A 14543-nucleotide genomic window follows, 5' to 3' on the forward strand; every position below is an offset into this window, starting at 1 on the left:
CTTGTGCTTCAGCCAGCCCAGCATATAAGTTAAATAAGCAGAGTGACAAGATACAGCCTTGACGTACTCTTTCCCAATTTGGAACCAGTCTGTTTTTCCATGTCCAGTTCCAATGTTGCTTCTTGACCTGCATACAGATTTCTCAGGAGGCAGGTAAGGTGATCTGGTAGACCCACCTGTTGAAGAATTTTCTACAGATGGTTGTGATCCACACAGTCAAAGGCTTTGGCATAGTCAATAAAGTAGAAGTAGATGTTTTTCTGGAACTCTCTTGCTTTTTTGATGACCCAACGGATGTTGCTGATTTGATCTCTGGTTCCTCTGCCTTTTCTAAATCCACCTTGAACATCTGGAATTTCACAGTTCACATACTGTTGAAGCCTGGCTTGGAGAATTTTGAGGATTATTTTGCTAGTGTGAGAGATGAGTGCAACTGTGTGGTAGTTTGAGCATTCTTTGGCATTGCCTTTCTTTGGGATTGGAATAAAAACCGACCTTTTCCAGCCCTGTGGCCACTGCTGAGTTTTCCAAATTTGCTGGCATATTGGGTGCAGCACTTTCACAGCATCATCTTTTAGGATTTGAAATAGCTCAACAGGAACTCCATCACCTCCACTAGCTTTGTTCATAGAGATGCTTCCTAAGGCCCACTTGACCTTGCATTCCAGGATGGCTGCCTCTAGGTGAGTGATCACACCATCATGGTTATCTGAGTCAGAAGATTTTTTTTGTATAGTTCTTCAGCATTGGACTTTACTGCCATCACCAGTTTCATGTACAACTGGGCATTGTTTTCACTTTGGCTTTGTCTCTTCATTCTACCTGGAGTTATTTCTCTACTCTTTTCCAGTAGCATATTGGGCACCTACTGACCTGGGAAGTTCATCTTTCAGTGTCATACCCTTTTGCCTTTTCATACTGTTCATAGGGTTCTCAAGGAAAGAATGCTGAAGTGGTTTGTCATTCCCTTCTCCAGTGGACCACCTTTTGTCAGAACTGTCCACCATGACTCATCCGTCTTGGATGGCCCTACACGGCATGGCTCATAGTTTCACTGAGTTAGACAAGGTTGTGGTCCATGTGATCAGTTTGATTAATTTTCTGTGATTGTGTGTGCATTGTATGCATAAATAATTATTTTGTTTTCTCTTGTTAATCTGTCTTTTATCAGTTTAATTTGCAGGGCCCTTATTAGAGGGTAGAGGAAAAATTTTTATCCCCTAAAATCATGCGGGTAGGGCTTGTTCCACTTTTTGTTCATTTAAACTAACCATTTTATGGAAACTTAAATATATACAGAGCAAATACAGCTTATGCTATCCTGAAGAATAAGCAAAGCAAAATCATTATACAAACAGCATTGAATTTTGTGTCTTCATCAAACTGAATGATAATCAGAGACAAGACATCTATAAGGTATCAAGTGAAAGTGAAAGTCACTCTGTTGTGTCCAACACTTTGCGACCCCATGGACGTCCATGGAATTCTCTAGGCCATAATACTAGAGTAGGTAACCTTTCCCTTCTCCAGGGGATTTTTCCAACCCAAGGGTTGAACCCAGGTCTCCTGCATTCCAGGTGGATTCTTTACCAGCTGAGCCACAAGGGAAGTCTAAGAATATTGGAGTAGGTAGCCTATCCCTTCTCCAGCGGATCTTCCCAACCCAGGAATCAAACCGGGGTCTCCCGCATTGCAGGTGAATTCTTTACCAACCTAGCTATGAGGGATGCCCATAAGGTATCAAACTATATTAATTATCATGAATAATTTCACTGCAGCCAATTTTTAATCAACTTATACTGCCAAAGAAAACAAGAACTTGGAATAAGCTTTGGTCAGGTACATTTACATTATTGTGGTGTCAAGAGCAATCCCCTCTGGGCTTTAAGGCCTACCTGGTTATGGAAGAGGTAGACGGCAGAACTTTGCTCTTGGTCAACAAGAAATGTTATCACAGTTGAAAGAATAGTTTTGGTTCCTTTTGAAACAGGGGGTAAGCAAGGCAACCATTCAAGAAATGGTTCTTTACTGTAAAAACAAGAGTTTGCCTACAAAAAGAGAAAGGAAAAGTTAATGCCATTGTTGAACTCTTAAAGTCCTCATTATTTTTGTGTGCGGTGTTAGAAAGTGATCTAGTTTCATTCTTTTACAAGTGGTTGACCAGTTTTCCCAACACCACTTGTTAAAGAGATTGTCTTTACTCCATTGTATATTCTTGCCTCCTTTGTCAAAGATAAGGTGTCCATATGTGTGTGGATTTATCTCTGGGCTTTCTACTTTGTTCCATTGATCTATATTTCTGTCTTTGTCAACCACTTGTAAAAGAATGAAACTAGATCACTTTCTAACACCGCACACAAAAATAAACTCAAAATGGATTAAAGATCTAAATGTAAGACCAGAAACTATAAAACTCCTAGAGGAGAACATAGGCAAAACACTCTCCGACATAAATCACAGCAGGATCCTCTATGATCCACCTCCCAGAATTCTGGAAATAAAAGCAAAAATGAACAAATGGGATCTAATTAAAATTAAAAGCTTCTGCACAACAAAGGAAAATATAAGCAAGGTGAAAAGACAGCCTTCTGAATGGGAGAAAATAATAGCAAATGAAGCAACGGACAAACAACTAATCTCAGAAATATAAAAGCAACTTATGCAGCTCAATTCCAGAAAAATAAACGACCCAATCAAAAAATGGGCCAAAGAACTAAATCGACATTTCTCCAAAGAAGACATACGGATGGCTAACAAACACATGAAAAGATGCTCAACATCACTCATTATTAGAGAAATGCAAATCAAAACCACAATGAGGTACCACTTCACACCCGTCAGAATGGCTGCGATCCAAAAATCTGCAAGCAATAAATGCTGGAGAGGGTGTGGAGAAAAGGGAACCCTCCTACACTGTTGGTGGGAATGCAAACTAGTACAGTCACTATGGAGAACAGTGTGGAGATTCCTTAAAAAATTGCAAATAGAACTGCCTTATGACCCAGCAATCCCACCGCTGGGCATACACACTGAGGAAACCAGAATTGAAAGAGACACATGTACCACAATGTTCATCGCAGCAGTGTTTATAATAGCCAGGACATGGAAGCAACCTAGATGTCCATCAGCAGATGAATGGATAAGAAAGCTGTGGTACATATACACAATGGAGTATTACTCAGCCATGAAAAAGAATACATTTGAATCAGTTCTGATGAGATGGATGAAACTGGAGCCGATTATACAGAGTGAAGTAAGCCAGAAAGAAAAACACCAATACAGTATACTAACACATATATATGGAATTTAGAAAGATGGCAATGATGACCCTGTATGCAAGACAGGAAAAAAGACACAGCTGTGTATAACGGACTTTTGGACTCAGAGGGAGAGGGAGAGGGTGGGATGATTTGGGAGAATGGCATGGAAACATGTATACTATCATGTAAGAATCGAATCGCCAGTCTATGTCCGACGCAGGATACAGCATGCTTGGGGCTGGTGCACGGGGATGACCCAGAGAGATGTTATGGGGAGGGAGGTGGGAGGGGGGTTCATGTTTGGGAACGCATGTACACCCGTGGTGGATTCAAGTCAATGTATGGCAAAACCAATACAGTATTGTAAAGTAAAATAAAGTAAAAAAAAAAAAAAAAAAAAAAAGCCCTCATTAGCTCCTATAGGCAAATAAACCAATGAACCATTGTGTTGTTATCTTCTTGGGGATGCGAGTCCAGAAAACATGGCCAAACATCCCTTTCTGGCATGAATTGTTAGATAATTGCTGCTGCTGCTAAGTTGCTTCAGTCGTGTCTGACCCTGTGCAACCCCACAGACGGCAGCGCACCAGGCTCCTCTGTCCCTGGGATTCTCCAGGCAAGAATACTGGAGTGGATTGCCATTTCCTTCTCCAATGCAGAAAAGTGAAAAGTGAAAGTGAAGTCTCAGTCGTGTGTGACTCTTAGTGACCCCATGGACTGTAGCCTACCAGGCTCCTCCGTCCATGGGATTCTCCAGGCAAGAATACTGGAGTGGGGTGGGTTGCCATTTTCTTCTCCAGTTAGATAACTACCATTAAACCCAAGTAGAGCCACCACTGGGAGCAAAGAGTGATTGTTAAGCTTTTCAGTCTGTAGAATTGCCATTCTTTACATTAATAACAACCTATGAAATGATGCACAGCAAAATTTCTTACTTTTTAAAATATTGAATATCATACCTCACTTAGGGTCCTGTTTCTGTCAAAGGTGATAGTAACATAATCAACTATAAAATATAAAGGTACAGAAATTATAAGTAGCATCTATATTTTTAAATGTATCATTAAGTATACTCAAATACAATTTTCTTGCATTTATAACAGGGCATGCCTATTTTGCCTTATATTTAAATTAATTTTTCCCCCAGTTTTAGGCTCTTAACTTATACAAAACAAATCTATCTTTATGTTTAATTCTATTTTTATTGCATTTTATCTAATCTATATGTGCTATCTACATTGAGAAAAGTTTATTAAAATTTACCTTCAAAGTGTTCTCTGTTAGCAAAACACCTTTCATTATACCACAGTTTTCCTTTGATGTAGTCAACCTACATAAATAAACAAAAGTATCATTTAGGCAATACATAGACTTAAGATGTAAGATAGAAAAACATCAGAAAATTTATAAGTTAGATAGTTCAGGAATGTGAGGCAAATAAAAAGAGAAAAACTGTATGCCAACAAATAAAAGGTCATAGAGGGCAGTAAACAAGAATATGCTTTTTGAACAGCACACGAAAAAGGAATAAAAAATTTTGCTTGATTAGCATATGTTAATGAAGATGCTGCTGCTGCTGCTGCTAAGTTGCTTCAGTTGTGTCCGACTCTGTGCGACCCCATAGATGGCAGCCCACCAGGCTCCACCATCCCTGGGATTCTCCAGGCAAGAACACTGGAGTGGGTTGCCATTTCCTTCTCCAATGAATGAGAGTGAAAAGTGAAAGTGAAGTCGCTCAGTCATGTCCGATTCTTCTGGATACCATGGTTTGCAGCCTACCAGGCCCCTCCATCCATGGGATTTTCCAGGCAAGAGTACTGGAGTGGGGTGCCATTGCCTTCTCTCTATGAATTGTCTATCTGAGGCTCCCAGGAGCTGTTGATCTTTCATTACAGTTAAAACAGACCATATGCTTATCTTTTATTCTCCTTCAGCTGCAGATAGATTTAAGGAGTCTTCCCAGAAGCCTAACAGCCGCACAAAGCAATAAGAAAAAAATACAGGTTTTGAAAAACTGGTCATAAGAAAGAAACTTCCAAGAAGGTAAGATTATCCATGTTGGATATGAGTTATATGCAAGAATTTGAGATGGTTCTGTTATAGGTATCTATAAAAATATGTTGCCTGCCTGCAATAAACAAAGGATTTGCAGCCATCAAGCCACTACAACCACTATAACCACGACTGTGAGCCCCGAGGGAACTCAGGATGGAGACAGATGGGCTGTCTGCCTGCTGCCTTGCCCTCAGTCACTGCAGCCAGCCCCCAAAGATGCACCCTGAGGAGATTCAGGATGAGAAAGCACAGGGTACTGGTCCCAAAGAGCTGAGGTGCACATCAGAGGAATGATTTCAGGGAGCCCAGACTCTTGCATAGAAAAGCACTAAATTCCTTGAGATATATGGTTTTCTTTAAAGAAAACTTTTGATGTTCCAACTACCTGGTCTTTGCTACAAAAACTCCTTATATATCCTGGTTCCCCTTTCCCTCTTGGGAGCAGTCTCTCAGAGCTATCTGAGAGGCTGTGTCTTGGGCTTACGTCCTCAGTTTTGTCCACAGAATAAAATATAACTCTTAACTTTTAGATCATGTAATTTTTTCAGTTAACATAGGAAGACTCTGACTATTAAATTATTGTTGAGACAAAAGGAAAACCTTCTTACATTTTTAAAGATCAATAATAAAATCTGCATAATCTCTACAATAAAAGCCTTTAAAATATTTTAGAATAGACTGTGGTGATGGTTGCACAACTGTGAATATACTAAAGGCCACTGAATTGTACACTAAAGTGGGTAAATATTATGCTATGTGAATTATATCTTAATAAAACTTCTAAACAAACAAAGAAGCCTTTTAAAATGGACTAGACAATTATTTATTTGAATTTCAATCTAAGGCATCATATCAAATGAGCCTGTTCTCATATAAATCTTCAGTGTTTAGAATATTGTGATTATCATGACTATATATGGGCAATTAATAAAGAATCTCTACTGGGTCCTGAGATTCCTTTTTTTTTCCCCTAACCTGGAATAAAACTGATAATACTTCAGTGAATATCCCTGGGGATAATTTAATCTGAACAGGCTAACTTTATTCCAAGGATGAGCTCATGCCTCAGACCTGATTTAGAGGCACAAAGACGGGTCAGGAATGAACACACGATCCAAGTCAGGGTAATGAGTCGGCCCTGAGACTTGGAAGTACCAGAAAAGAGATACTTTATTCCTGCGGGGATTGCTAAATTGCTTGCACGTAAACTTGGTGGCCGTTCTTACTGACAATTGGAACAAATCCACTGAGAGTGAAGTTAATGTAGAGGAAAGTAGACTCAAATGCTGAGAAGACAGAGTTTGATGGACACTTGTTAGGCACAAAATCCAGTCATGTCTGAAAGCCAGATTCTTCATTCCTTGAATTCCCTGCTCACATGAGCCAACAACTGCATCTCCTTTGCTAAAATCAGATTTAGTTGGTTTCTGTCATTTGCTTTCAAAAGGATCTGACTATCTGTTTGGAGAGAAAATATAGTTTCTTGTTTGTTTGTTTAAGTTTCTACTTTGATTCATGAACCAGGCCAAATTTTTATATAATGTTATTTAATCACTTCAACTGTAAGAGGTAGATAATGTTATGAACATTTTAAAATGAAGAAATTGAGGCCAGAGAGGTATATGACTGTTCAAAGTTCCATGGTGCATGGTTACTAATTTCCTACAAGACTGGATTCTTGTCTGTCTTCATTTATTCACTCACGGATTCTGCACATATTTATTTGAGATGACCTATGTGCAAGGCAAGGTGGTAACTTATTAGCATACACCAGTAAATAAGGTAGTTCTTGACATGAAACCTAAAATCTGGTGAAACAAGTCAGAGGGCTCAACAGACAAAACAGGGTGACAAACGACAGCCATTAGTGGTGACAGCATTGAGACTGTACAGGAAAGGCACCCTTGGTAGTCACAGAGGGAACTGAAGAAGCAGTAGGAACTCTCTGAGTCATGGGTCCCTAACCTCCAGGATCTAATGCTTAATGATGTGTGGTGGAGTTGATGTAATATTAGTAGAAATAAATCGCACAATAAATGTAATATGCTTGAATCCTTCCACAACCATCCTCCCTCACTCCAGTCTGTAGAAAAATTGTCTTCCATGAAACTGGTCCCTGGTGCCAAAAAGGTTGGGGATCCTTGCTCTAAGTGAAATGAAAGGGAGGGGGAGGGAATGCACCCTAAGGAGATGAAACATCTTGTCCAACTGATTCAAAGTGTAAGAAATGATGGCTCATTTCAAGGTGTGTTTGCTGTGCCTGGAAAGGGCTTCTTGGGGTGAGGAGCAGGCACCACAAGGCTGAGGAAGGCACGAGAGGCTCTGACCATGAAGGACTTTCTATGTCTCTCAAGAGCTTGGATTTTATCCTTAAAGAAGTGACTCCAGATGCCTGTTATTTCCACTAAACAGATTTTGGCAGAGAGATTTTGCCTCATGTCAAGTTCCCAATTGAGGGCCTTTGCACCACTGTCTGGACATATTTTGGCAAAATCATTTCTTCAAATCATTTTAATTTCTGCTTCAATTTCACCCCCTTGGAGAGGTCTGCTATAATCACCTGGCTTAAAATACAATGTTATCTTCTCTTCACTCTCTGTTTCTTTTTCCTGCTTTAATTTGAATAAGCCCTTTTTACTCTTCACAGTCTGCTTATGTTTGTGTACTTTTTCATGGTCTAGCTGCTTCAGGAGAATGGAAAGCTACAGGAGAGTCTGGACTTTATCTTGTATGTCTTTGTCTAAACAAGCCTGGCTCAACAAACTTCTGTTGAATGGATGAGTAAGTTCAGTTCAGTTCAGTTGCTCAGTTGTGTCCGACTCTTTGTGATCCCATGAATCGCAGCACGCCAGGCCTCCCAGTCCATCACCAACTCCCGGAGTTCACCCAAACTCATGTCCATTGAGTCAGTGATGCCATCCAGCCATCTCATCCTCTGTCATCCCCTTCTCCTCCTGCCCCCAATCCCTCCCAGCATCAGTCTTTTCCAATGAGTCAACTCTTCTCATGAGGTGGCCAAAGTACTGGAGTTTCAGCTTTAGCATCAGTCTTTCCAAAGAACACCCAGGACTGATCTCCTTTAGAATGGACTGGTTGGAACTCCTTGCAGTCCAAGGGACTCTCAAGAGTCTTCTCCAACACCACAGTTCAAAAGCATCAATTCCTTGGCACTCAGCTTTCTTCACAGTCCAACTCTCACATCCATACATGACCACAGGAAAAACCATAGCCTTGAATAGATGGACCTTTGTTGGCAAAGTAATGTCTTTGCTTTTTAATATGCTGTCTAAGTTGGTCATAACTTTCCTTCCAAGGAGTAAGCATCTTTTAATTTCAGGGCTGCAATCACCGTCTGCAGTGATTTTGGAGCCCCCCAAAATACAGTCTGACACTGTTTCCACTGTTTCCCCATCTATTTCCCATGAAGTGATGGGACCAGATGCCATGATCTTCGTTTTCTGAATGTTGAGCTTTAAGCCAACTTTTTCACTCTCCTCTTTCACTTTCATCAAGAGGCTTTTTAGTTTCTTTTCACTTTCTGCCATAAGGGTGGTGTCATCTGCATATCTGAGGTTATTGATATTAATAAATCACCAAGTATTAACTCCTTCAAATTCCTGGCTGGATAGCCACACACATTCCATTCTTACTGTCCTTTCTTCAATCATTATAGAAGAAGACTTTCCTAAAGGTAAATCCCTATACCTTTGAGAATAATTCACTTTCCCCTGCATTTTGCCCTGCCACATGACCTCACTATCTTTGGAATGCTTGTAATTCTTCTCTCTCTCATCATTACCAGAAGTCCCTGAGTTTTTGCTGAAATATTTCAGCTTAAGAGGATTTATTTTAGTATCCTTGTAAATAGTAAAAATGTCTATGAAGGGCAACTTGTGATTGTCTTTTAATATTGTACAAGCATTTACTCCTTGATGTGTCCATCCAAGTTCCAAGAATGTATTGTACTGATATAGCCAGATATGTACAAAGTTGCTGGATACAAATTATTAATGGAAGCATTGTTTGTAATATAAAAGCAAAAGATTAGAAAAACTACTGAAGTATCTACTCATAGGAGACTGGTTAAGTAAACTCTGGTTAAGTTCACAGGATGGAATATATGCAGCTATAAAAACACAGAAGGGTGGGCTCAGGTCTGGTGAAAAGCATAGATAAGTTTCCTGCCTCCCTTAGAGTTCATATTTCTAGTTCCATCATTATTTCTGGCATCCCACTTCTTCATGGGAATCTCTGGATGATAAACTCTCCTGATGGCTCATCTGTGAAAATTTCTTTTCTTCACCCTCACTCTTGAGTGACAGAGTTTTTCTCGGTTTGGAATTCTGTCCTTGACAGTTTTCCCTCCTTGCTCTTTGTAATGGAAGTCAGTTTTGCCTGCTGGACCTTCCCAGTTCTCAGCTTGACGTTTCTTGGAATCAGTGAAGCAAGAAGTCAGTTCCTTTTACTTCCTGAGAAGTAAGTGCCTCTTTGCTTTAGTCAGTGTGAGTGAGTGTGCATGTGTGTGCCCATGTGCATCTGTGCCCACAGGCCTATATGGGAGGGGACATGGCAAAAGGCTATAAATACTCATAATTTTGTTGTGCTCATATGTTGATGGCAATGAGGCAATAACTTAGTTGAATTTCAAAATCTGACCTCATAACAGAGGGGAGATAATTGATGGAACAAAATCACACCCCCAAAAGCCAGAATCAGAGCTTATATGGTTGCTTGTATCATATTAGAAAGAGTGCCCCTTTCTCTCTGTAGACACAGACTCACATGAGGGTCAGGAGCAGGCAGACTGAGGAGTCAAGTGTTAAGCCAGATTTCATCTCTATCTTTTCTTTACTTTTTTGTTTTTTTAAGTTTTTTTTGATGTGGACCATTTTTTAAAAAGTCTTTATTAAATCTGTCACAATATTGCTTCTGTTCTGTGTTTTGTTTTTTTGGCCCTGAGGCATGTCGGATCTTAGCTCCCCAACCGTGGGTTGAACCCACGTCCACTGAATTGAAAGGTGAAGTCTTAACCATGGCACTGCCGAACCACTGGACTGCGCATCTTTTCAACTGGGTGCTCTTGTGCAGAACACATTGAACAGCCACAGCAATCCTGGACAGAACATATAAAGAAGGGGTAAGGGCTGCCTATAAAACAAAGAGTGGCATTTCCTCCTTTGAAACAGAACAAGAGATCATTGTTTAATGGTTAGTGGAAACACATCTTTAAGTTCAAACTGTAAATAATATCGTAGTGTCAGGTATCATCTATATCATGAATTCTTGTCTTGCACCTCATCTCTTAGGTCACCAAGGAAATGAATATCTTCTAACAAACCCTTGGAAATTGAAAGCATCTTACCCTTTCGAAACCGCAAAAGTCTACCCTTGAAAGCTAGAAGAAAGAAAAGAAGGAATTTAAATTTTTGCTTGCAATCAGAAGGCATGATAAAACATAGCAGTTTAAATTACACATGTGTTTTCTACATGTATGTATTTGAAACTTCCCATAAATTTGTATAGCAACAAAACTAGCCATTTCTAAATGATATATTCAACACTATAAGGCAAAGGAAAAAGTCATGATATTATGCTTTTACATTTCAATTTTAAGATATATCACATGTAACACATCCAATATTTCTACTTTATATCACATAAGATATTTAAGGTTAACTTCTAGTTACAGAGCAATTCAGTTCAGTTCAGTCTCTCAGTCATGTCAGACTCTTTGCGACCCCATGAACTGCAGCACGCCAGGCCTCCCTGTCCATCACCAACTCCCGGAGTTCACTCAAACTCACGTCCATCGAGTCTGTGATGCCATCTAGCCATCTCATCCTCTGTCGTCCCCTTTTCCTCCTGCCCCCAACCCCTCCCAGCATCAGAGTCTTTTCCAATGAGTCAACTCTTCGCATGAGGCAATTCACTTACCATTAAGACAGAGGATGATGGATAACGAAGATCTCTACTTATAAAAAGACCCAAAGAGGTGAGGATAACTAAAAAATGATTTGTTAAAACCATATCCACCACTGAGAGCTGTTTGTGTTCTAAAGGAAGAAATCATATAATGGGTTAAAAGATAAGGGAAAAGTGATGTTTTCAGCAAAGCAAAGACATTTCATAAATATTCATCAAATGTTGATGCAAAGGAAAATGTCAAAGATGAAGTCACTTTTAGAGGAATTACCTTCTCCAACTTGGGAATAGACCATATCTGTCAGGTTATACCATTGGGTATCATCATAATCCCAAAATCCAGAAAAGCTGAGGCCTATGTAAACACCTATCATGAGAGAAAAGGGATATTAAGGCAAGATAACTGCAAAGTGAGTAACTAACTCCTAAGGTGCTAAGGTTTTAGGACAGAGAGCCGGCACCTGCCCCACCTTCCAGCCTATGCTCTACCCTTGCCCCAAACCCCCAAAGTGAAGTTTGAGTGTCACTTCCCCAAGCATTGGAAAGATAAAGTAACTTGAGTTGTACCACAGGAGTTTAGCCAGCCATCAAATTATTAAGGATTTTGTTTTATATTGAAGGAGATCAGAATATGTCATCCCTAAAATATGCCACTTTGGCATCAGAGTTTTGAGCTGGAGGCAGCTGAGAATCAAGAAATGCAGGAAGAGTTCTCTGCCTCCCTTTTCCTGCTAAAAAGCAGGGCATTTTCTAACCACTTCACCTGTATCAGGAAGTGAAAGTGAAAGTCGCACAGTTGTTTCTGACTCTTGACACCATGGAATATACAGTCCATGGAATTCTCCAAGCCAGAATACTGGAGTGGGTAGTATTCTTCTCCAGGGGATCTTCCCAACAAAGGCATTGAACCCAGGTCTCCCACACTGCAGGTGGATTCTTTACCAGCTGAGCCGAAAGGGAAGCAAGCCCAAGAATACTGGAGTGGGTAGCCTATCCCTTCTCCAATGGATCTTCCCAGCCCAGGGATCAAACCAGGATCTCCTGCATTGCAGGCAGATTCTTTACCAACTGAGCTATGAGGGAAGTCCCTAAAACCAGGAAGAGAAGAGAGCAATCTTCTCACCAGAGACAGGGAGATGATTCCAAAATGAGTCTGAATAAACAGACTTCTATAAAATAAGTCTTATCTTCCATGAGTCCACCCACAAATTTCCTCATCACGTCACAATTTCTTGTCCCTTGAGGTCTAGACTCCTTTCCTTTGTTAAGATGGTATATAAGCCTCCAAGTTTAACTAGTTCTCTGAGTTTCATTTCTCTTCTGGGAACTCCCATGATTATAAATATTAATAAAAAGTACATGCCTTTTCTCCTGCTAATGTCTTCGTTAGTTGGGAGGCCCCCAGTCATAACATATGAGGATACAGAAAGAAATTTTCCTTCCTGATAATATCCTTCCAAGCAAAAATATGTCCCTATTTCAAGAATACAATTATAGTGAACAATACAAAAATTCCAGAAAAAAACATTAAAATGCAAAACCCAAGAGGGAAGAAGTTGTGTTTGATTTACTTTATTTTTTGAAAGTGATTTGCTTTATTGTGATTTTTAAAATAGAATAAATTGTTAATAAGGGAATCTATTTGTGGCTCAGATGGTAAAGAATCTGCCTGTAATGCAGGAAACACTGGTTCAGTCACTGGGTTGGGAAGATCCCCTGGAGAAGGGAATGGCTACCTACTCTAGTATTCTTTCCCTTAGAGAAAAGGGAAAGGCTACCCACTCCAGTATTCTGGCCTGGAGAATTCCATCTACTGTACAGCCCATGGGATCGCAAAGAGTCAGACACGACTGAGTGACTTTCACTTTCACTAGTATTCTTGCCTGGAGAATTCCATGGACAGAGGAGCATGGTGGGCTGCAGGGCACAGGGTCGCAAAGAGTCAAACATGACTGAGCAACTAACACTTCACTTCATTCAAACTTTGAGAACTTATTAAAAAGAGACTGAACATGTTGCAAATACCGAAATCACTTTGTTCCTTGATCTTACCTTTCCTTGGCCATAGAAGGAATGTTAAGCATCTTTTGTGTTTTAAATGTGGAATATTAATATGAAATCTAGTCAACACGCATATAACTATGCGGGTGGTAGAAGGAGCCTGAAGAGAGTTGATAATCTAATGCATATGCTTTGTTTCTAAAAGATGAATGCAGCATCACTCAGATTCTGACGTGTGTGTTTTAACTCCTAGATATTTTCTGTGTAGGGAAAGATATGGAAGAAAATGCTATCATCATCCACTTTTTCCAGAAAGAGGAAAGCTAAAGGCAAGCTTTGCTTTTCTAAGGCAAAAGCTAAGCATATCACATGACCAGACTCTGGCAAAGTCTAGAAATATTTAATAGAGAGGTAAGTAGTAAAATAAAAGCTTATTCTGGTTGATATTTTATACTGAAATTAAGTTGCAGGCTATTCTCTGTGACAAACTGGCCATAATTGTATCTCAGGGTTACAGAAGCTGATGTAGACCATTGCAATGATTTTGGATTTTATTCTAATGGGCAAAGGGAAGCCACTGGAATGTTTGAAGCCAGAAAGTAGTGTGATTTGTTTTACACTTGAGATCATTGTGGTGACTGTTTGGATTGTGAGTTGTACTAGGGTTAGAAACAGGGAGACCACTTGAGAGGCTGTGAATTAGTCTCATGGAAAACCATTGTTATCTTGGCCTAAGATTTTACCAGAGGAGAGAAGTGGTCACGCTGAGGATAGACACTGGATTTGGCCTCATCCTGGAATGTCATCAGAGTAAGAACAGTCAAAAGTCAATGCTAAATTTTATATTTGAGTAATTGGATATACATTAGGATGAAAAGTACTAGATAGGAACAGAGTTTAAAGGGAGATGAATCAAGAATTTTGGCTTAGCTTTGTTATATCAGAGATGTTCATTAGATACCAATAGGAAGTATAAAACAGACAATTAAGTGTGGGAGTTTGGTCTCAAGGAAGTGGTCAGCACCAGAAATACAAATTCAGGGATCATCAGCCTGAAGGTGGCATTATTACCAAAGGACTAGATTACATTTCTTGGAGAGGATCTGGTAGAGTTGAGAACAAAGCCTTATTTCATTGACATGTTAGGGGTCACAACAAATGAGCCGGTTTAGAAAACTAAGGATTGACCAATGAGGTAAGATAAATGTAACTATAGGTGGTGTAAGGAAGCCAAAAGAATAAAGTGTTCTGTTGAGAAGTATATTAGTTAACTGTGTCAAATTCTGCTGGGAGGGAGAGTAGAAT

General features: G+C 39.8%; 1 protein-coding gene across 1 annotated transcript in view; it reads right to left on the reverse strand.

Moving 5' to 3' along the window:
* Nucleotides 1–14543, reverse strand: part of CATSPERB (cation channel sperm associated auxiliary subunit beta) — a 129598-nt gene that overhangs the window by 63818 nt on the left and 51237 nt on the right. The window contains 6 exon segments of the mRNA XM_052659538.1: nucleotides 1896–2048; nucleotides 4220–4266; nucleotides 4524–4590; nucleotides 10678–10710; nucleotides 11250–11368; nucleotides 11509–11604. Coding sequence (XP_052515498.1) covers nucleotides 1896–2048; nucleotides 4220–4266; nucleotides 4524–4590; nucleotides 10678–10710; nucleotides 11250–11368; nucleotides 11509–11604 — 515 coding nt within the window.

This window comes from Budorcas taxicolor, chromosome 21 (genome assembly GCF_023091745.1).
Source record: "Budorcas taxicolor isolate Tak-1 chromosome 21, Takin1.1, whole genome shotgun sequence".
NCBI classification, from domain to species: Eukaryota; Metazoa; Chordata; class Mammalia; order Artiodactyla; family Bovidae; genus Budorcas; species Budorcas taxicolor.